Source organism: Anneissia japonica, unplaced genomic scaffold (genome assembly GCF_011630105.1).
Source record: "Anneissia japonica isolate Jap-2015-1 unplaced genomic scaffold, ASM1163010v1 scaffold1509_len713820_cov188, whole genome shotgun sequence".
In the NCBI taxonomy this organism is placed as follows: domain Eukaryota; kingdom Metazoa; phylum Echinodermata; class Crinoidea; order Comatulida; family Comatulidae; genus Anneissia; species Anneissia japonica.
The window spans coordinates 506,651-532,042 of record NW_022737632.1 but is presented as its reverse complement, the minus strand read 5'-3'; the positions used below and the strand labels follow the sequence as shown (position 1 = coordinate 532,042).

The following is a 25,392-nucleotide window of genomic DNA, read 5'->3' as shown; positions in this document are numbered from 1 at the left end:
ATCAATTCTGCAATGATAATATTACTAATACTACTGTAATATAGGGATTTATAAAGCATGTTCCCAATTAAGGGGTGGAAGACACTGAAGAGATGAGATAAAATTCATGGATCTCATTCATGTTCACTTGGTAGGCTGTGCTTCTGCACCGTCTAAAAATTTGTTCCATTGTTCCTTGCTATTGTGAGGTTCTGCAGTTATAGTTTTGTAGGATATTTACTGACTTAATTTCTGAATTCTTCTTTTTCCACCGTTTATTTTCTCAAGAGACATGAGCATTTCTTTAAAATGGATATGAGCGCTATACAAATCTTACTTATTATTAATATTATATTGTTATTATTAATCCAATTTGCAATTATTTTCAATTTGCTTAATCGTCAGTTCAATTCAAATTTGTTGTTTCCTCTTGGCGCTATTTAAGTTGGTGATTATGGCAGTTGTGGCAGGTATTTCGTAGACATTCTCATTTGGTGACCTTAGTCGGTGGAACTTATATAGCCTGTTGAAAAGTGAGAACTTCTTCCCGTATGTCCACAGGACACAATACAAACACAAACTAATAATTACCGTCTTCAGTTAATATATAAAGACTGTACAATTTTTTAAAAACTTTTTTCCAATTATTAATATTGAATTTAGGCTGGTAGTATAGGAGATTGAACAGGGAGTAATTGTTACAGCTAGGCATAGTTAATTAAGTGTGTTTAGTGCCAGTAACATTCAGCTACCACATTCAGCAATTGTATTCTGTAAATGATAATGGAAGGATTAGCCGGGTGTGGTACATGACATCACCATGACCCAATCGCAAAACAAAGGCTAACAAAGGTATTGAAAATAGAATGTGTGAATTGTAAGAAGGTAGCTCCCAGTGCTACTGCTTCACTAAACCACACTGCCACTGTTTCACTAACCACATTTGTATTCTACTTTTGAATACAGTCTAGTGCAACAAAGGGTAAAAATGATTCTGTATTTTTCTGATAATTTCTATTTACCTGACCAGGCACCATGAAAAGTGAAGCATCAGAAGGCCTTTGTTATTATGAAAGGTTGACAATAAGAGTCTGATTGTGGCCACTTGTTTTTGTCCTTAGGCTTCACTCTACCAGGAGATAATTAGATACCTGGTAGAACATTGCATTAGTATGCGCAGATAATTTCAGCACAACTCAAATAATTTTTTTCAAGAGAGTGGGGAAGGATGCACATTTTTAATAAGTGCTTGAATCTAATAGCCAGAGAAATTTGCTAGATTATTGCATCCTTTTGTGTAATTCAATTTATTCAAAAAACACCTCCAAGAAGGAGAACATAAAAAATACAGAGAAAATGCAGAAGAAAAGTAAACAAATATCGAATAAAAAAACCATCCATCAACCAGATCAGTCTAGAACAACAATTCATGAAATGGAATCCCACACAGTACCAGTAAAACAACTAATATGACATCAAAAATGAGGTAATACTTGGACAATAAAACAAAAAGACTCCAAAGAGACATTTTGAGATTCAACGTTTTGACCTATTTGATCATTTTCAAGAATAGTATTCTTGAAAATGATCAAATAGATTGAAACGTTGAATCTCAAAATGCCTGTCTCTTTTCGGAGTTACTGTCTTTTTGTTTTATTTAAGACTAATTTGTAGATCCTCTGGTTTTTTAACCTGGACAATTATCCATAAATAGGATAGTTTCTAATTTATACTGGATACAGTATAAATGTGAGGGAACTTTTTTTCTAGGTTCCAGGTGCCGTAGCCAACATTTGTTATTAAATATATACATAAGAAAATAAACAGGGAAAAATAGAATCTTGTCCCTCCTTGTGATGCCCTGAAATTTGGGAGCCTGGACCTAGAGCAGCTTCCTTCATTAATTACATGCTATTAGTTGCATAACATATTATAGCATCAATGTTCTTTCAATTGAAACATTTTTACTGGTAAATTTGTCCATAAAAATGCAGCTATGTGCACTGTGTGAGGTTTGAGTGGGGTTTAATGACTTGAAAAAAAAACAAAAAACACATTGCATGTAGTCAAAGCCCAGGCAGGAGTGATTTTTATTGAAAGAAGGCCAGTCTACACTACCTGGGTCTTCAGTGGTGTTTTTTTTTAATTTTACAAACACAAAATTTCCACTGGTTGGCCGGTTATTTGTACCGGTAAAATTTACGGCTAAAACGGATTCAGGAGAACACTGAGCGTAGTTTTTTAACTGCTGAAATATGTCATTTAATTGAACTTTGCTGTTGTCTATTCTTGTTCTGCTACGTTGATTCTGGGTTATAGACTACTTAGTTTCTCAATTGTTGTCGTGTATTTTCACAGGCATCAGAATCACTTTAGTGTGTCCAAGTTTGACATGATTTATTGATTGATTTGTTTGGCATTAAAAATACAATTTACATGAAAAAGATGAAATATACACTTAAAAAATGATATAAAAAGTATTTAAATGCACAATGTTTATGAACAAGTAACTAGAGCAATACAGGTTTTATGGTGTCATCTGTTTTTGAGTCTTTAGGCCTCCTTGGGAAATAAATCCTTTGTTAGAACTTAGAGGGTTATCCCAGATACCATAACTTTTATCTCTTTTGTTTTGTATTTGTTGCTTTTCATTTCTTTCGGATATCAGATAAATGAATAAAACATTAGAATTATTTCTAATAATGAGAATTATTGTATTAATACCATACATATATATTATCAGCCAGGTTAATCACATATATAAAATTCTTAATCACTATCATTTTGGGGACATTTAGAAGGAAACTCAATACCATGTTAGTAATAGAATACTGCCCTCTATACTGATTACATAAGCATATTCAAGGCTGGTGTGATTAAATAACAAAATTAAAGTAGACATAGTGAATAAAAAATAATCAACCATTCCATTTCAATTATGTTTACAATATTTTCTATTAGATGTAAGGTCTTTACCTAAACGTAATTTTCTAATTGTTGTTTAAGGACATCTTAATCAGAGTATGGAGGACAAAAAACAACCACTAAACTAGTGCAGTATATTACTACGTACTAGGTGGTAATGGCCTATATATATTAGACTGACCAGCCCTCCTTAAACTAACGTTAGAATACCGCACTTTCGGCGGTGAAGAATATTTAAAACCTCATAAAAAAGGCAACTAATCCGTTTACCCATAATTGATAATGTGTTAATCCAATTAATATAGTGAGATAACGTAGCGTTAGTTTAAGGAGGGCTGGTCGGCCTAATGACCCTCAGGAAAATTCCCTGCTCTTCTCTATGCTGCCTGAACAGAACTATGTAGACAAGACTTTTTTTTAATACCTTCTTTAGCGAACCCGCTGCCTGCCGATAACGATGAATTCAAATAAAAATCTGGCAATTTTGGCCAATAGCACACCTGCCACCACAAAATTTTTTAGAAATTTTATTTTCATTTTCTCCTCCGTCTGGATGTTTTTGTCAGAAACCATTTGCTAAATAAGCAACCACAATTTTATTTTTATTTTCTTTCTACCCTCCTCTGACGATCTTTAAAAACTATAAGTTTGCAAAGCAAGCTATAACAAAAGTCTTGCCTTAACATGCCAATGAGTCTTCATGCAAATATTGATTAACACCTCAAATGTTTCTTCTGAAACACTGTGCTATATATTAACTTGTATTTTTGTCCCAGTTGAATACACAAGAAGAGCAGTTGCTGACTTCAACCAGAGACCTTTAGATCTCTATGAGAGCACACAGAGTGACTCCCCTTCCCCACCACAACAACACCACCCTATCTCATATTTGGCAAAGACAAGACAAACCGTAAAATCATGTTTCAGAGATAATGACCAAAACATGCTGGAATGTCAACATTTTTAAAATCTATTTTATTACACTAAACTAACCGTTATATATCTATACATCATGCTATGTTGTTATTTTCCCCATTTTCAATTTAAAACAACAATTTATAATGATTTGGTGATGGTTTCTGCCTGAAAAATTCCAGAAATCGTAAACTTTAGAGGCTAATTTCATTGTTCTTTAAACAGATGTATGTTTAGACTCCTGTAACTTCATAACAAAATATCGGATTTAAATGATTCTTTTACCATTTTATTGCTCTCATTTTACTTTTTAACCTTTAACTAATAACTAAAATCAACTTTTGCAAGGAGTGACTGGTTTGGCTTGTCTTTGCCACGTGTGCCAATGGAGTAGTCACAATTATCCCAGTTGATTTCGGAATGTAGGCTACTGAAGTACTGTTAGGTTCATTCTATGAAAAGCATTCAACTGTACCGTAATTATCTTCACTAAAAAGTTACTTCCACTAAAAAGTGTGGATTACTATTGATAAAAATATAAGCAGGAATTTGTCAATCCATTCTTACTTACCTAAATTACCCTATCCTAATACAGTGCTGAAAAGGATACCGTAAATGCCAATTGATCTAATTCGTTGACATGTTTATATTGGTTAGATATCTACACCGTCTTGATTTAGAATGAATAAATGAAATTCAATTTCAACATGTATTTGATTTTTCAATCAATCATTTTGGTGATTAGATTTTATATTTACGATTACTCAGAAATCTGTTGTACAATTTAATGTTTATGTTGAATACCCGGTAAACATCATGTATTCAAATCACAATTGAGCCATAGAATTGATTAGATTTTATATTTATGATTACTCAGAAATGTGTTGTACAATTTAATGTTTACGTTAAATACCTGGTAAACATCTTGTATTCAAATCGCAATTCAGCCATAGAATTGGTCTATTCATTATCTGTGTTTATGTGGGGATATGGAATTATTTCCTGCTTGGAAAGGAAGGGAGTATTTTTTTTTTTAAGTTGGAGTGCTCAGTAAGAGTTGAGAGCAAGCTGAAGTACCCATTCAAATGATACCCTGGCCTTGGCTTTTAAGCAAGGAAACTATGGGACATAAATTTGGGCATAAAGTAGGGTGTGGGCTTGTACCCGAGGTGGGCTTATATGTGGCAAAGACAAGCCAAGCCAGTCACTCGCCGCAAAAATTTTGAGTTTAATATTAATGCAGTTTTAAAGAGTGAAATAAGAGCTATAAAATGGTAAAAAAAAATTATTCAAATCTGACAGTTCCTTATGAAGTTACAAGCGTTTAAACATCAGCATGAGAAATCAGCCTTCAAAGTTTATGATTTTGGGCATTCCTCATGCAGAAACTATCATCAAACCCTTAAAAAGTGTTGTTTTAACATTTAAAATGGGAAAAATAACAGCACAGCATGATGTATATATATAAAAACTTTGGCTTAATGCAATAAAATAGATTTTTTTAATTTGACATTTCAGCATGTTTTAGCCATTTTCTCTGAAACACGATTTGCCAAGAGTGACTGGTTTGGCTTGTCTTAGCCACATTTATTATTACTAGAGGAACTACAGTTATATTTTGCCTGTTAAGTTTGCACGATGGAGACGTACATTTTTAAATAACTGGGAAACAAGAGAGGATGCAACACCACCTGTTATTTTATTAAAATCATATTAACATAAAAAACAATTGATAGAAAGCAATTTACTGAGTTATGCATAGTCATCTTAAAACTGTGGGTGTATAAGGTTTCTCATGTTAAGTTTGTTGACACCTTGGCACATTAATTTTCACCATGAATACATATCAAGCATAAAAGTTTTACCATATAACGCACATCCTACTTGATTATTTCTTTTCATAGAGAGGTATAGTGGATTGCTGACTAAGCTTTAGGTATAAATTGCTATTGTCCGCAATCTATAGGACCTTGTACAGATCCTGACATCGTGGGTAGCACCGTTGGTGTGAATTAGCCATGGGCTTGTATCCGCCATTGTCATACCGTATATATCAATGAAGTACGGCTATCCATAATCCCACTACAAAAGCTTACAAAATTTCCACCAGTACCAGTTAACCCTCAATGTTAACCTTAGAAATTGCAGACAATTTGCTTAGAGTAATATTTCAAAGATTTCTATTTATTATTTTATCGTTAAAACCATAATTTCACAATAAGTGTTCCATATTGTAAAGTATTTAATTGTGCGGATTATAAATCAAAAAGTAGATCAAATTTGCGCAGACAGTCGCTAGGCAAATAGATTTGCAGAATCGTAACTACTGCATAATACATTGGTTATATATTAAGAAATTAGGTCAAGATCTTATTTTCAGCAGAATCTGTGCTAAGCCATCTCTTATTATCCAAAATGCATGGGTGGATTTCTAGGCCTAAATTTTGTATGGCGTATGTATTCCTTGTGCAGGCCTTATTTTACATTCTGGCAAGGATTAACTTTTCAACTCTCAAATTAAGGAGCTAATGGTAGCCTCTTATAAAATTATTAAAATAAACGCCCTTGGGCATGTAGTGTTGAGAAGGGTTTTAAGGGGGAGGCGTATATTTATTACACTTTACAGAAAAAAGTCAATGATAAAAATATTAATAACAAAAGCACACAGTAGAGAGCATATCTCCACCGACCGCAAATCCCTTTCTTTAAAATATATCTCCCAAAATATGTTCCTAATTTTACTTCAACCACCACCACAACCACCTCACTTCACTTGGCTCCACTCCCTTTTTAAAACGCAGAGTAACTCGCCCAAACACTTTTTATTTCAAAGAGGGACAGTATTTCCACTTTTAGTGTAGGTTTTTGTGGACTTTAGAATGGCCATTTTCAGATTTTGTAATCCAAATGATTTCACCAAAATTACACTTGTTATGTTTTGAACACAGAATCCAAGCAACATATAATATTGAAAAATTTTATTTTCAACTACTGAAACTGTAAAAAAAATGTGACAACCAGTTAAAAAAAAACTACACTAACCGGCCAACTGGAAACACCTTTTACTGTATTGGTTGTATACCTGCCAATTCCTTACTTCTTCTGGTTAAACACACAGGAACATTTTAAATTTATAGTTGACAAAAAAAATATATGCCAAGTATTGGTGTTCAAATGGAAATATAATGCAAGTAGTCAAATTAATAAGAAATATGGCATATTGGTTTTTAGCATCACATGTTTAGATATAAAGATGCATTAAAGTATTCCTAATCAGTTTCCAAATATTAGTGAAGTTAGTATAAAGTGCTGTATACATTTACTATACAGTAAGTGCACCAATTTGAATCATGTTTGAATATTCATCATACAGCCATTGTATCTGCCTATGGTATACGGTAAACATATAATCACAAAAATTTTTACATTTCTTCATTGAAACGTGACAAACTATTCTGTAATTATCCATTGATCCATTTTAAAGATATTAAGGTCTTGGACGTAATGGCCCTCACATTCACACCCGAATTTGGATCATCAAGACCTAAAAATTTCTTTCTTGTAATTTGGTTAGCTTTCACGAAAGTTTCATTCAGATCGGTTGATTAGTTTTTGAAATATCTGATCTGGGACGTTCTCATTTGAATGATCCTCATATTCACACCCTACTCTGGGTCCTCACTAACATTTAATCACCTCTTCCTTGGGTTATATACCTAAAACTCACTGTAACATTCACTTAGATCTGTCCAGCAGTTTTTGAGATATTTTGAACACAACACACACACACACACGAAAATGCCAAAACGTGACACACACGAGCACACAAACTTACACAACTGAAAATATATATCTGCTGGCGAAGATTATAATAAAAAGAGATGAAAAGATAAAAAAGTGAAACAAAATATATCAATTTATCCAAATTTTTTTTTTCTGTTTGACTTAACAGACTACATTTAGTCAAACTGATAATATATCCTTGAATCAGATTCTAAAAATCAAATATACCATTTTAAAGTGTTTGTTGGAGGTCAACAGTCTGAGAAAAAATTGTTGGGTCATCTGACCAAGAAAAAACTCTTATATTGTATGCTCAATTTAATTCGTTATGTAGCGCACAAGGTTCCCCGCAAGTGTCGTACAATGAAACTTACTTGGCACTTATTTAACCAATTGTTCACTCCTGTGTTTTGATTGAAAAAAGGTGACAAATCTCATTTCTTTATAATGCGCACAAACAAGTGATCAGCCTTATACAGGAGCCCATGATCCTTTAATTGAAGCATATTGTTCCATGATATTGCAATCCAATAAAGAGAAAGATAAGTATACATATTCATATAGAAATATAGATGATGAGTTTTTTTCTGCAGTAATTTCGTTATACAAAGAAATGTACCAACAGTTAACAAAAATCCTCATAATATAGGTTGGAGAAACTCTCACATATTTCTTGAGTCTGTTTCATGAATACTTACCTAGATGAACTGATATAATATCAGTTCATCCAGGTAAGTATCTCAGTCATAGTCTAAACAACATCACAATTCTGATTCGTGTGATTTGGAATGATATTCAACAAGGATTTTAACAGTTACATTTTTACAATCTTTTTTCATTTTGTAGTGGTTCATCAATATTTGTTTGTCTAAAGCAGTATTGCGGATGCACCACTACCAGCCGTAATATAATTGGTACGGGCTCGAATCTCTCTTCTCGGGTTGGGTTTCACTTGATCTTTTTACATAGACTCTAAACCGTACACATCTTTTGCAAGAGTAGGGGCTACCTCAGTGTACTGATCCATCTGGCCCCTGTTTTTTTATGTTTATAAATGTATGTAAATATTGGTGTTTGTCTTGTATTTTAAATGTTTTTATCTTTTCTTGTACTGTAAATTGTCTTATCCAATCACTATGTTCGATTGCAATAAAGTTTAATTTGAATTTTCATTTGTTAGACAGCAGATCAGACATGGAGTGACAATTTTGGGACAAGAAATTTGATGAATGAATCTTCGGCTGTGAACTAATAGTGCAATGAAGCTGTGAGCCACAGATTGTTCCCTACCTTTAATCTTACCATTGCCCATGACAATTTTTGTTTACCTATGCTGTACAGTAGTTGTATCTGATTGCCATGACAAGTGATTAGCTAGGCTTACTGGAAGATATTTGATCAAAAGAAGCCAGGATATAGGAATTAGAGGTTTGTGTGATTTACTTGCTATAAAACAAGTTCACTTCGTAAAGTTGATTTTGTGTGGTTTAGGATCAACCCACAACAGTTAAAAATGACTGAGTTACAAAGAATAATGATTATAGGCACCAACAATTTTGAATTTGTATAAAACCTCAATAGTTGCTATACATAAAGGTTCCTAGGTCTCTACCTATATCTCTGTGACTTGAACCAAAGACTTATAAAATATCGTTTGTGTGCTTTCTGATTTGATATATAATTTGATATGATTTGATTTTGGTGACAACAAAATTAGACAAGTTAAGTTATTATGTTGTTTATTGATAAGGAATATATAAATATATACTGTATTTATAGTGCATATTACATGATGTCTATGTGCTTGTACTAACTCATTCCTACAAATTTATACATCTCAATGGACCCTAACATGTCGTGTTCTTTCAATCGAATCATCTAGTCTGAAGTAAAATTTTATGGTACAGTAAGCATTGAAGCTTAGTGCTTCTTTCCCAAGCATTGAAATTTTATAATATCTCCTAGGATTATAGACACACCTACAAACTGGATCAGTGTCAGACTACAGGTAAAATGCACAATAGTTGTTTATTATTTTGCCTGAGGCTACAAGTGCAATAAATTTTAAAGTATATTGTTCTTTGTACACCAAGTCCGTTCAACCCTTTGCCGGTTTTACTTATCTAGAATATTCCTTCTATTCAAATGCTAAACCTTAAAAACTTAAAGGTTTATCAAGTTTAGCTGTCTTTGAATCCGCCACAATGCTCCCTAAAGGTTAAGGCATGTTTGCAGATGCCAGTTGGGTTTAATTTCTTTGAATAAAAAGAAAATTTTATGACTTTTTGGGTGAAGTAGGTATGCTGTCATTGTTTATATACTTAATAGAAATATTTAATTTAAATAGAAAATAGAGAAAATATTCGTGGTGCTGTGACTTAAGAATAGATGTGACTTATTAGGTGAGACTTTTTTTATACGTTGTTTAGCTAACCTGCCGAACACAAATATTGATGATTTCGAATAAAATTAAAATTTTATTTTTGGCCAATTAGCGTACCCGCCACAATAAAAAAATGTAAATTTTAGAAAAAAATAAAGTTTTTCTTTATTTTTATTACGCCCTCCGCTGCCTTGAAATCTCCAAAGATAAGATATGTTATTTCTTCCTAATTATATAAATTTGAAGCATTTAACTATCCCATTTTACATTCAACAATAAGATGTTATTTTTATTTTCTCCTCCATCTGGATGGTTTTGGCAAAACTATTTGCTAAATAAGAAAACAAAATTTTATTTTTATTTTTATTCCGCCCTCCTCCGATGATCTTTAAAAAAAATAAGTATGCGAAAAAAAGGAGTAAAAAAAGTTTTGCATTATAACAGTAGAAAATCATCTGTTTTGTTGAACCAATTAGTTGCGTACCTTAGCAACAGTTTCAACAACAGCTTCAGTCATTTTCTGTTTTTTAATTATAATAGCACTGGCACCGAGACAGAGAATAGTAAAGACGATAAACAAAATTGCATAGGAATGCTCTTTGTATCCTAATGTATAGGCATACTTTGGCACATACAGTTCTAATATTACATTTTTAGAAAATAGAACACTGTATGAGAAAAATACCCAGGTGTATGGTATGACAAGGTATGTGACAACGACAATAATAGGAAATTGTTTTGTATTGTTGAGCTTAGAAAGGATTTGGAGGGATTGTACAGGACAAGGAGAGGCCTAACATTCCTGCACACAATGATTAAGAGAATTGTAAGCATTTCAGTTCCAAGGTACACAAGGTATTAATCAGAGGCACAGTTTGAACATTGGGTGGGCACATGGAGTAAGCACTTTGCAAGGGGAGAGAGAAAACAAAGCTGGGGGGGGCCAGTATTAGCGATTTTGGTGTTTTATTTTCTCCTTTAATATCTTCCAACCAAAATCGTCAATGAGGTGAACAACAGCCAACTGTGATCTATACTTGACCTCGTCCAAAGTCAGTCTGTTTTTTTTTGTTTTTTTGTTCTTCAAATTTATGTTCAAATTTATTTTTGGAAAATGATTGGGTGGAACTACAGGAGAGTTGGTCCACCCAATAAAATGCGGTTAGTTGAGAACTTTTCTCTCATTGGAAACATATGAAAGTACCAATGTAACGTACAGTCTATTTCTGTTCTCTTTCATCACAAATTAAGAACATTCAGGTCAGGGTTGGAAAAACTGCATGACTATGCGATCGGCGATCGGAGGAAATGTGAATTAACCGGAGGCATTTTAGACAAAGAAAAATACAAAAAAAATAAATTGTTGGGCTGTATAGTGTACAGATAACTTTTGGTGTTAGAGACATTTTATTGAGACAACTTTCATGATCAGAGGCACAAACATTTTTTTTCCAGGCCTGATTCAGGTACACACAAAAAATGTTTAGCACAAAACCAGATTTAGCCCATTGAGATATTTATATGATTACCATTCCATATAAAAAGAAGCAGTGGCTGAAACCAAACTTCGGTAATAAATAATTATATCTGATGTCTCAACTCTCCAGTAAAATCCTGAACATTCAATGGCTTATTCAAAAAGAAGTTTTCCTACTCTGAATGACACACTAATTGAAACAATTCAGTGACTTTTCTCTATAATAATACCTACATCCTTTAAGTGATTACCCACCAATTTAACAATGCAAAAGAAATGGTTTCATTTTGTGTCTTTTAATTTGTGAGGAAATTAAGTCTTTATCATTTTCTTTGTTGGTGGTATATTTTTTAGCAGCTTTATGGTTCCGCTCCTTTTAAGACCTTGTAAAACCACTTGGAATTGATAATTCTGCCATGGTTGTGATGTTTGTGGCTTCTTTTTTGTGGGTTTGAGTTTTCATTGCTATGAAAATCTACCGGAAGTAATGTCTTTTTTGTATGAGTAATTATGATGAATGAATGGGAATCCTTTTGTCTGACAGTGAGATCTAGACAAACACCTCAGTGGTGTAGGACCATTTCAGCTGCAAACAAGTTCTGCCACGATGTATAAAACACATTTTGTATTGTATGTTTTCAGTCAATTGAATGACTAATAAATATCCTAAATCTGATGATTATAATATAATAAATATGCACTAACTTAAAAGTATTCAAAAAAACGGTGGGAAATGGAAAAAAATACATGTTTTATTTATGTCAATTTGCCAAGGAGAGCCCAGGCTAGGCATAACATACCAAAAACTAGCATAATTCTAAGTTAACAAACTTAGAATTCTCACTGGTAAATATCATAAGCCTATTTATTTGTAAAGTAAGTATAGTCTATATTTTAATAATAAAACAAAAAACATGCTTAATTTCCTGATTTTATGGATGTTAAATACACTGTAGATCTCGGCAAAACTAGTTCGTGACCAAAACGGATAGCATTAAAAAAAATTTGCCCAAGCTGTAGGTATATTTTACCCTATTTAATAAGAAGAATATTATACTGTAATAATTGTCAGGGGCGGATCAAGAGATGTTCGAATAGGGGGCCGAAAGTGGGGCCAATCCTGATAGCACCACCCTAGATGTCTGGGGCGGGGGTGGGAGAATGCGAAAATTTGGTTTTATAGATGCCCAAAAATAACCTCTGAGGCGCTTTGGGCGATCAATTTTTTTCTTTTCCTTTCTTTCTATTCTTTTTTTTTTTGCTCTCCCAAAAAGTGGGCCCCCCTTAAATCCACCTCAATAGAAATATAGCTGATAAGATAGAATCAAAGTGAAAATAAATTTATATGCTATTCATAAGAAATGATGTAGTATATTCCTTTATTAAATTTTACTTAATTATATTAATATATTTTTATACTAACTGTATTTATTATTTACTTATATTACCTATTACTTGCATATTATGTATTTATTTTCTTACATATTTACTTAATCTGTTTACTTACCAGTACTAATTATTTACTTATTCTATTTACATACAACTTATTTACCTTTAATATTAAAGTTGTCCTACATGTGACATAGGTCATTAGACCTTCATAGGCCTAACTTAAGCCAGCAGTGACTTCAGGTTTCTCCAATATATCCCCACCCTCACTTCAACTTCACTATGGTTGAATATAAGGCAAAAAAAAAGTTATGCAAAAACCCAGGATAAAATTTGAATAAGTAGCTTAGCTTAGACTTACAAATACTCTCAGAATATATGTCTCATTAAGTTTGCAGGTTTGTATCGCTCTAGAATTATTGTATGATCTATTGATGCTCAACGGAAATAAAAGAAATTGTCATTGTCAATATATATGAAATATTAGCTTTGAATTGGGCATTTGGTGCTAAATATTTCCTTTTAAATTTGGGATTTCCTTGATATAAACCCACTTCACAAATAGCAGACATATATATTTAAATATGATTTTTAATGCTGTGTGCTATTATTACAAATTTCCAATTTAGCTAGCTTGCAAACAGACAATATATATATAAAAAAAATGAATAAAAAATAAATAAATAAAAAATAATTTATTTTGTATTTCTAGTACAGAGACTTTTTAAAATGTATATGTTACAGAAATATATATATATATATATTCAAGTGAAAGCAATGATTAAAATCAAATGCTTGATAGAATTGATCTAATTAATTTTATCAGTCATTTTAATTGTATAGAAGCATGAGTGCTATATCAAATTTGTAAGATACTGAGCATGTATATAAATAAGAATTGTGTATATACATTGGAATGACAATAAAGGTGGGAAACACCCACAAAAGACAAAAAAAGCTTGCAAACAGACACCTAAACATAGAAATACACAACCTTGCATAAAATCTACCTAGGCGCTAAATAAACTAGTTTAATTAGGCCAAATAAACAAAAATTCCTTGTTTCCCATCCCCTCTCTCACCATTTTTTGGGCTTGCATAATTTTTTTGTTTTGTTTTTTGTTCTTAAAATTTTTGTGTTTTTTTACATTTAAAATACAAAATTTTAATTTCTGACACATTTTATATTTTACAAATGCAATTTTAAACACAAATACATGATAAAAGCAAGACAAGCAATGCTTTGACACATTTTGACAAACTGTGAAAAATAACAAATATCAAATAACAATTGCCTGCCTGCCTCACCAACTTTTTGAAAAACCCAGGATGGGAAACAAGGATTTTTTCTTACTTGGCCATGTAGTTCTTCAGGTTTAGTCAGTGAACTGAGTGTAAATGAAAACATTTTAGGGAGTGAATACTTTGCAATAATATACCAACAGAATATTCACTCAGGTACCTTGATAATATTTTCCCCATGAGTTCAAATAATAACAGAAAAACCCAGGCTATACAATAATAATCAAGTTGAGAGTGTTTCTTCAAGCCCATCTAATTAGGGTCAAGGTGTGTATGTCTTTTATTTTCCTCATACCTGTCACTATTATTATAAGGATTAGTGAGTAACACTTTGGAGTAGACAAGCCTATTCATAAACCCCTGCTTGACTGTAGAGCAATTTAAGGTGTGCCAGCAAACACTTGGTCTCATAAGGCGAGACTCAAAATGTACTGTTTACTAGTGTTTCTTCCGTTGTTTGTTTAATAAAGTGTTTTGCTGTCTATGACTCAAATTTGTGTATTTTTAAGGTTCTGATAGGAATGCGCCCTCGCTAATTATCATGTTCTAGCTACCCTTTAAATATCCATTACCTTAATAAAAATGTGGGGGTTTTTTCGCCTTATATTATCTTGAAAGAGGATGATTGAAATACTGTAAACACAACACACCCTGTTATTGTACAGAAAATAAAATAATGAAGATTTGAAATTACAGTGTATTTTCATTTTTCATTTAAATGCTACAAGCAAACTAACTTTTGTTAAGCAAATTACCATTCAATAATAGATCAGCTCTTAGGTAAATTTATTCAAATTATTGTATTTTACATCATTCTTCATATTTGTATTACTGTAACGTTCAATTGACAATCAGAATGAGATAACATGTTCTCAAAAATTAACAATACTGTAATACTGTTCCTATATATTTATTACATTAAAGTGGCTTGTAATAAATTTAAAGATTTGCAGATCACTGGGGCGGATGCAGGATTTGGTGGTGGTGGGTACGTGCTAGTCCACACCACCTCAGCCCCAACATGGTTGGGACTGAGCTGAGAAAATTTTGAGAATATGGAAATTACACTCTCATATTTTGAAAATTTTACCAGTACTATGTGCATGATGATAAAAATAATATATCAATAATACATTACAACAATTATTTTAATTAATACAATCACACCATCTGCATCCTCTCCCTCCTGCATCATCTCCTTCCTGCATCCACTCCCTCCTGCATCTGCACCCTCCCTAAGGTCAGTAAGAACCAAATTCTCTCTATTCATGTCTAAATAAATGTTGTTTTAAATTAATTTTGGGGGTTTTTTTTAACCATATTTTTCCCACATGCCGTATTATGGCATGTTAGTGAATGAAGGGCATGATTAGTAGACTGTACCAGGTCACGTACCGGTATTTGTCCTTTCAGGATACAAATACTCACCATACTCATTTTCATTTATGTAACCTCCTTTTAGCATCATGAATAAAATTAACCAATGGAACATATTATTATCTGTAATAACTACCCATACTTGTTTTTTTTTTTTTAGGTCCGTTGCTTCTATATAGCTTTAAGTCTTATCCTGAATAGAATTGACCAATGGAACAAACTATTATGTGTAATAATTATACTTATATAGTCTTTTTTTTAAGGTCAGTTACTTTAAGTTCAATTAGGTCAAATAAAATTTTGTATAGTCTTTCATAGAAAGTGGTAAACTACAAAAATGTCCTAGTAATACTAATTTATTGCTAAATTATTTCTCTCTTGAGACTAAATTATATAATAGATAAGGTCAATTTAAATACTGAAGCTGAAGTTTATTTTGTTTTCTGAAATTCATGTACAGTGGTATCTCAAGAAGAAGCCTATGTTATTTTGAAAAGAAGCCTATGGGCTTCTTTTCGAGGCTAACTTTTGCAAAATAAAGAGAGGGGCTTCAATTCGAGATGGGCTTCATCTCGAGGTTAAGCCCACACAGGCTTCAATTCGAGGTTTTACGGATCTCTCCAGGACTATAAGTATGTGTGCAGGCTATACAAACACATTTGATGACAGGCCCGTATGTCCCTTGCCTTTACGCTGTCATTTTGTAGTACCTTAGCAACAATATCCAAATGACATGGCTTAGTGGAATGGTACAGTACAAGATGGAAGTGATCAGCGGAGGATGTAGGGGAGAAAGGCAAGGCAGCCCTGCCCCCCCCCCCCCTTTGAAAAGTAAAAAAAAGAAAAAATAAAATCACCCAAAACACCTCAGAGGTTATTTTCAGACATCTAGAAAATAAAAATTTTGCAGGAGCCTGCCTCAGACCCCCTAGTATAATGTTATCGGCCCGGCTCGGACATCTCTGGATCCGCCCTATGTGATGTTATGTAAAACTAAGCTCATTATGATGTTTAGGGAATGGTTGTTTTTGGATGCTATTAGGTGTCTTTCAGGATTTAAACTCAAGAGTGGTGGGTCCAGGGGGTGGGGAGAAATCGGGGTCGAACCCCCCAAAAAAAGAAAAAAAATAGCGATAAGAAAAAAATTTAAATGAGAAAGAGCATATTACTCCAAAACAAGCTAATTTTCAATTTAAATTTCATCTACCAGTGTTTATGATCAAGCATTTCTAAGCAAAATTTCAAAACCATCCTCAGTGTTTGTCACATAGCCCCTACCAGAATTTTCCTTGGATATGCCCCTGCTCAAGACCCTTGGATTGGAAGCATAGTTTCTTAAACACTAAGCTACACCTTCACCCTAAATTATATATCTTTATTTATTGTATCCTCAGGCTGCTCTTATCCCTTTTCACCCTACATACCTTTTGTTATTTTACCCCAACCCTACCCTATTTTACATTAAAGGGACTATAAAATATACTTTGTACTTATAATTTATTGTGGTTTTTGACGTACAATAATACTTGAAATGCAAGGTTAAATATCTATTATGTATTTCAGCCAGAATGTAGCCAGAGGCTGATTTTTTTATGCTTAATAGTTCACGCTATAATGCAGAGCTTAGATCTGGAAATTCGCTTTTGATCATTAAGCGGAACCTTTGCTTTTGTAACCTCTTCCAAGCGACACAGTGCTAGGTTCACAGAGGTCCCAATCTCCTGAAAATCGATGTTGTTGCATGCACGCTCACGAGCAAGCAAAAATCTTTTGGAAAAGAACAAAATTAATGGTGTTTGCATGTTTTTGTGAGATCTCCAACAACCACATCTCAAAGAAGAGTAAGATCCCAACCAAATCTCACAGAAGTGTAAGTTCCCAACCAGATTTTACAGAATTATGAGATCTTGGGGCTCCAAGGTTCAGTGCATGTAGAGACAGGATTTACCTCATTACTAGTAATAGTTAAAAGATATGCATTCTGGGGGACATTGGACACCAGCAGGGCCTAGAGAAACAGGGAAATTTTGGCCATTTTAAGCTGTAAAAATACCATGCGAGATGCGAAGCACAGAGAGGATGTGGATGGTGGTGCTTGAGATTTTAGTTTATAAATTCTTTGTAGACACTGGTACATGAAAATTAAATCAAAAATTAGCTTGTTTTGGAGTACCGTGCACCACTCTTTCTTCTTGTTTTTTTCTCTCTCTTTTTCACTCTTTTATTGAAGGATCCTAGCCACCATGACATCCTGGATCTGCCCCTGTATTATATTATTATTTTACATTACTGTATTATATTATTACTCTAATAGAGTTGCTTACAGTACATTGGATATTCAAGTTAATAGCTTATATATAATAACAAGAAGAAAAAAATTCCAACTAACAAGTACAGAAATACTGTAATACCATTCCTGTATTTTTTGTGTAGATGCTTTAAGGGCAATTATTTTGTCAGCGGTCATTGTCCATCGTATTGGCCTCCTGTTAATGGTTTTAGCTTGACTGCATCAACATAAAAAAAGAATTTGTTCTCATACAATTTAAGAATTTTTGTAGTAAAATGTCTGTAACTCGGCAAAAACTTTTTTTTTTTCGATCTGTGTGTAGTTAAGCCCTGTCCTGACTATTATTTGACAAAACATATGACATGCCTAAATATGGTGATGATGACATCACTTTATGATGATATATAGGCACATCACGGCTATATATGGACATACAATCAGTTGTTTTTTTTGGCCCTTTTAAATGAGCAATTCAATATTTTAGTATATTCTATGTTTTTCCAGAGACAAGATATCTTTGAAGCTAAAAAAAGCATCTGATCTGGAACCTCTATCCCTTATTCCCTAGGCCCAGTGGTGTATCTAGGAGACTTGAAGTTGGGGTGCTGATGGGGGGTGCGAAGGTGAAGTGGGGGCTCAATATTTTTGGTATGATATTCTGCATGTTATTCTGCATATCATGGGTAAGACCTACAGTACCCCAAAAATTTAAGGAAGCAAATATGATTCACTTGGTCTCCCACTGAGTATGTCTATTGTTTATTTTTATTTTTTTTTTTGCAGTACCTGTGTGTTCCAATTCTTTTCAAGTTCTTTTCAGTAAAATAAAAGTGCTATTGAACATGTTTTAAGTGGGTGTTAAAGTCCTTGTAACGGGTGCTGTTGACTTACTACTCCAAATAGGCTTTCATTGACTCCTATGCATCCAAATATTAATACAGTACATTGATGCTTTGTTGCTGTCTGGGAAAACCAAGACTCTTTTATTACACAACTCTCAATTTACTTTAAATTATTCAGTCTAGTAATAATACTATACACCCCCATTTCCAAAAGGTAGAGCTTGTTCTATTTATGTTTTTAATCAATTCTTATTCGATGACGTCATCATAGTAATCTAAGGCAGGCTGTCTATTGTCAGTTTTCAAGACGATTAGCCAAACAGTGGCGTCACAGAGTTATATATACAGAGAATATTCTAGTGAAAAACAAAACATGTTTTACTAATGTATATAAAATGAAAAATAGATTGATCACAAAATCAGAAACAAATGTCTAACATCAGAACACAGCTTTCATTGTTTAAAACTGTTGGGGACCCATTGAATGAAACTGGTATTATAGTTTATATTATATTTCATATTACTCCAATGTCAGGGCCCCTTGTGCCTGGGGGTCCTGGTGCTCCGCCCCCTGTCAGCACCTGAGCGTGACGCCATTGTTGCCAAACAACTTCTTTCCAATTGTAAAATGTAGGGGTTGCACTTACGTAACCCAAACATTACACAACATAGTATATCATAATCCAAGTATCGAAATGCACGCCATCATGCCGGGATTCAATATTTCAACATTAATTATATCATCATCAGGGATGATTTTGAGTATGTATTATACTATCTTATCTGAGATTAATCAGTGGCCCTTTTATTACACCGTATTTATCATTTACCTGCTATTTGGACTCTAAAAGTAATTCCAGATTCGGAGTAAACACAGTTTAATACGGCCTCTATATCCCATGCGAATAGATAGAGAATGGTTGGCCTAGAAAATAGATATAGAACATTATGCAGTGATTTGGAGCTACTTAGATTTGTGTTGTTCTCTCATCTTTTTTTTAATGTAAAATGCATAGATGATCAAATATGATGATAAACTATAAAAAATATTGTATTCATTCATTCGTTTATTCATTCGTTAATTTATTCATTCATTCATTCATTCATTTATTCATTCATTCATTCATTCATTCAAAGATTACAGTAACAAAAACATGCAAAAATTAAAAATGACAGAAAGTATTGGAAAACATATTAACATACATTGGCCAGGATAGCCCAAGAAAACCAATAGCAGGTTTATTTCCATTGGGTTACTGTGTTAATTTTGTATTAATCCTGTGAACGTAGGATCTTGAAATTTCAGCGGCAAGTTCAGAGATTGGTAAAAGGAGCACCCTCCCCCCCCCCAATCCCCACCAGCAACAGTCACAAAAATACTTTTAACAATTGTGAGATTATTTACACAAGACATCCAGAATTCCAGGGGAACTGCCCTCTTTCTCGTTAGAGAACACTTCAAAACCGACCTCTCGGCCTATAGTCCCCCCACACCCCTTTCGGACTACCACTAACACCACCCTGGTAAAAAAAACCCTGCATCCACTACTGAATTTTTAGCATCTTTTAATCACCAAGTTAGAGATCTCTCTCACTCTCTCTGCATTTACTGATTACCTTCTTTTTGTCAGACGACACGTATCATAAATCTCACACCTTATGGGTATTAGGTGCACTTGAGTTGCTACCATTATTTTTGCTGTTATTTTTTACGTACACCTTTTGTGTTAGCACTATTGTGGTATTATCAATGGGATGTGAATTTCTTAAGGTTTAATGAAGTGTTTCTGGATTATATCCCTTCAGTTGTTTCGGGGGTCATTTGTCCAAGTTGAACTTGATGTGACAGATAAGGCATCAGACCATTCATCCACATAGGCTACATAAATTTGGTCTTAAGTCCAAAATAATTGAACACAAATATATTTTCAGTAATTAATGCACACACAGCCCTACCACCTCCCCTCCCTCCCCAAACTTAATAATAATAATAATAATAATTGTAACTTATATAGCGCATAATGTATAATACCTCCATGCGCTTTACAGCAGGGAGTGAGATAAATTATTTCAAGTTTCACCTAATTAAAAAAGATGCATGTATATCAACTATATAAATATTATTAACTTTGTTTATTTTAATTTATTGATAATTTGAAAAATACATGCCTATTTTGTCTCATAGTTACCTTACTGTATTTACTGCCTATTTACTGTTTTTATCATTGACTTTGACATAGACTTATTCTGTGTGCTATTTCCCACAGTTTCTTATCATTGATCTTTTGTTCTTTTAATACTAATTATATATTGTTAGTCTCAAAAGTGCTGCTGTTATTTACTTTATATTGAAAAATACACTAATTAAAATTTTCTTTGATTTGTTAAATATTTCTTTTCCTTATTCTCTTAAACCTTCCTTTTCCTTTTTTCATGTCTTTTCTTTCCTTTTCCTTTTTTTTCTTTCATTCGTACGGCCTGTCTATCTTTTCCTTTACTTCCCTGTAATTTCTTTCTTTACCTTTTCTTTAAAAGGAAAAGAAATCCTTTTTTTTTCTTTTATCTTGTTTTTATTTCTTTTTATCTTTTCCCCTTTACTTTCATTTCCTTTCTAATACATTTTCCTTTTCTTGCCTTTTATTTCCTCTTTTCTTTTCTTTGCACATTTCTTGTTCTTTACCATTTCGTTTTCCTTTCCTTTTTCTTTTCGTTCTATATCTTTCAATTTCTTGCCTTTCTTTTTGTTTCTTTTCCTTTACATTTTCATTTTCCTTTTATTTATTTTTTTTTGGGCTCTTCTTCCTTCTTCCACACAACTTCTCCCTTGAAAAGCTTATGCTTTCATGCACCTTACAGCCCTTGAAAATGTGGATACTGCAGTGTGTCTTTGTCGATCAGGGATTGAGAGTTGGAGTAACGCTAGCAAGGGACCGGGGAGAGCTGGCCCACATCGAGGAGAAAAACCACAAGTCCTTGGGGAGAAAAAATGTATTTTCTACATATCGATATTTCTGCAAACTTGATTAAATAAGCCTTTGAAACCCCTAAATTGTCAAATTTTTTGAGAGTTTTATCCCCTGGTGCACTTTCGAGGGGAAATCACCCCCCCCCCTTCCACCAGGGACCTCAGACCCCACATCAGGCAAATCCTGGCACCACCACTGATTGAGAGTGAAACATGTCTACATTTTCAAAAATGCATAGAAGGATGAAGGCAAGCTTTGTAAATTTGGTGGATAATAGATGCTTGCCTTCCAAATCCAGGTCCCTGCCCCGTCCCTCCCACCACACATCATGTCCATGTTATGTTGTGTCTTCAGAATAGATTACGATGACAGCAAAACCCTGTATGTAGGTACAGTTCCAATATTTACGTTTCTAGCAGACAATTGTCATATTCAAATTGGAATTATCGTGCTCAACAGAAAGTGCTCAGCGAAAACATTTTCATTGAGTTTGTACTTAACGTTCAAAATACTTTGTTGAGTTTGTACTTAACAGGGTTATCATACTCAACGGATAAGTCTCAATCAAATATGCCAAGTGTGTGAGAATCCTAACAGGAAGTACCCAGCTAGTGGTGGTGCTGCAGTAGGACAGGAAGGGCATTTGCTAATTGAAAGTACATTAATACAACTACATTCAGATGAATTCAACCAAATTTGTGTCAATGTTTGTTTATTAGGTAGGGCCCATTTGTATTATCGTTTGAAACACCCAATGGAAATTACTCTATTAACTTAAGTGGTTTATTGGAATATTACAACAAAATGTTACTTTAACAATTACATTTATACAATGACTACATCAGCATAACTTCTATTTATCAACGCTACCCTGCATGCAGAGCTTCTATAAGAATATTTGGCCATAAACCCCTCCCACAAGATGGTCACTATACCACTAATGGAGACATGAATGCAGGCATGTGGGTACGAGGGACACGTATTGTTTCCCACCCCCTTCCCACTTTTTGACTGCAATGTAATTTTATAAGTCAAGATGATGTCTGAAAATTGTTGAAATTAAATGCATAAATGACCCAGATTTTAACGAAAGAACAGTGTACAGCCAGAGTACATCTTATCTTCACCCTTGAGTGGGGATTCCAGTCATAGTTGCCGACAGCTCGACGGTTGTAGTTTAACATCATACCCAGGACGACTTAATTACAAATCTGTCTACTCTTAACTAAAAGATAAGGGGGATAAGATACAAGTTGTGTGGTGAATGCCTGTTGTATTAGTGATCAGATGGAATGAGGTCTGTGAGAAAACATGTAAAATAATGTGGTCTTATTTTTTTTATTTTTTTTTATTTGCAGGATTATCAATGCAGAATTTAAACCCAGGATTAGGTATCATTAACCACAAAGCTTTTTATTCCTGCCACTTTTAAAAATTCACCATATTCAACGTAAAACTGAATTTACTTATCGCAATCCTATCAATAATGGAATTTTACATGCAGCAACAAATTAAAGTGGGTTGCACACATCATTAGACATGAAAGCAGAAACCTATGCAAAAGGCTGGAATTGCAGAAAACATCTATTTCTGGAACAAGAAATTTCAACAAGTAGCCTGTCATGAAGCCAGTTTATTTGGACACTTCACATGATTGTAATGCTTGGTGGCATTTTTTTTTTCATTGAGCATAAATAACCTGAGGGACTGGCAGTTAAGCTTTTATTCAGGGAACAGTGTTGGTATATAAAGTCATTTAATCCTAGCCCTATGTTTTTTTTTCAACTTATTTTTAGACCTTTTTTAATCCTGATTTATGTGTTAGATAAGAAAACCTATATAGCCAGATAATAACTGCTTTGTTGTATTAATTTCACCAGACATAGTTTAACTGTGTTGTATCATGGAGGAAATTTAATATATTTCCTCCATGGTTGTATATAATGAAGGTGACTACATTTAATACTGAACTAAAATATACTGAGCTTGTTAATAAACGAAATATAATATAGATGTAACCTTCTACCACAGAATGTGTTGTGTTTTCAATAAAAAGAATGTTCCTTGTAGTTTTTTGTAGTAGTTCAATATCTATTTTTATGTTTTATTTCAATCAGCAGTGGCTCCAGAAATTTGTTGACAAGCGGTCCAACATGTCCGACGGGAGGTCCGAACCATGGGGCTGATTAAAGCCTTGGTCCGAGGCTAAAAAAAAATCCCTGGTAGGGGTCACTGGAAGAGTATTTATGGCTTAGTATGGTCCAAATTGTGCTTTTAGACCACAATATTAGAGAATGGCAATCCAAATAATGTTATTTGGATAGGCAAATTATATTTTTTATTTTGGATCCAGTGACCTTGTTGTGGCATTGGATGATGAGGGGAGGGGGGAACAAGTCCCCTCCCCACCACTTAAACAGTCTCTGCTGGTAATTTTTTTCAATTTTTGTTATGATATTCAATTGTTGGCCTAATACCTATATCTCTTTGGTGTTATACAGCATTATCCCTATGCAATATTATTCTTATAAATAAATGAATAATCTATACAACTAATTAACTACAAATATTCTCTCAATGTTATGCCCAGTATAAGAACACAATAGGCCTAAATATGACAATCTAGTGGTGTATCAAATTAGAAAGACGATCTACGACTAATTAAGTTATCTAATAAGCATGTATAGAAATGATTATTAAACATGTCACGGTCATTAGTTGCTTGGTTTTGTGTCAATAAGCGATAAAGTTTATTGTGGTGATATTCAATCATTGAGTTAACCATGCAAACACGATGTATCTACATCATTTACTTGCATTCATATTTATGTCAATTTTTAACTGGATGCAACATCAATGAAGCGTGGCATGGAGTGTGTAAAGGAGTTATATGTGTAATACAATATATATATATATAGTGATGATTTACAGGGGAAGGACTAGTGTTATGTAGAGGCGTGGTGGAAGGGCGTACTCCCAGGCTAATTTTCATCCAGGTATTTTACCAAAAACTTTCAAAGTAGACGACACAACGTTGCCTGCTGTTTGTTGGTGGCATCTGGATGGATCGTCTTTATAAATGATCATTTGCACACTCAATGTGGCGTTACATCCTCTATGGAATCGCGTTGGCGCAGTGAGTGGCCGGCTTTACTTGTCATACCCCATCATTCCCACGTCAATACATCTGACGACGCACCTCTATTCTCTCCCCCCCCCCCCACTAAAAACTTTCTAGATAAAGGAAGAATACTTAAGTACTTCAGAATCACTCCTTAAAATGATTACCAGGGAATGTAATGGTCTGTGTAAATAATAGGAACGCTATTAGGTCCTGCTTCTCAAACTATGGGTCACGACCCAAATTTCGGAGGGTCGCAGGACAGTTCTGAAAAAAGACAGACTTCAGCTTTTCTTCATTTTTTCCAGTCGTCTACATTCATCCTTATTTTCGTAACTGTTGTGATAGAATGCGACATTGTTGGGAAGGGATTCAACATACTCGAAACCATGACAAGAACAACGACATTACCATTTCGATGGCGCAGATATGTCCTTGTTAGTGCTAAAGTTTATTTTCTCGACACAAAGAATGTATTTTTAAAGCGCTATAATAGGCCTAATTTTTATCTACAGTATGTTGAATTGAATGATCGTGAGTCTAGCTATGAATATTCGGCATCGTAAAAGAGGAAAGAGTTGACGCTTCGTCTATTAATGACACAACTATAATTCCTCTCCTTTGTGGCAGCCTATTAACACGA

At 33.7% G+C, this 25,392-nt stretch overlaps 1 protein-coding gene across 1 annotated transcript; it reads left to right on the top strand.

Moving 5' to 3' along the window:
• Positions 1-16,372: 16,372 nt before the first annotated feature.
• On the top strand, positions 16,373-24,345 carry LOC117117412. The gene is made up of 3 exons (XM_033261728.1): positions 16,373-17,400; positions 22,164-22,347; positions 22,987-24,345. The coding sequence occupies exons 1-3, from the start codon at positions 17,272-17,274 to the stop codon at positions 23,058-23,060; spliced, it is 387 nt and encodes a 128-aa protein (XP_033117619.1). The 5' UTR covers positions 16,373-17,271; the 3' UTR covers positions 23,061-24,345.
• Positions 24,346-25,392: the final 1,047 nt, after the last annotated feature.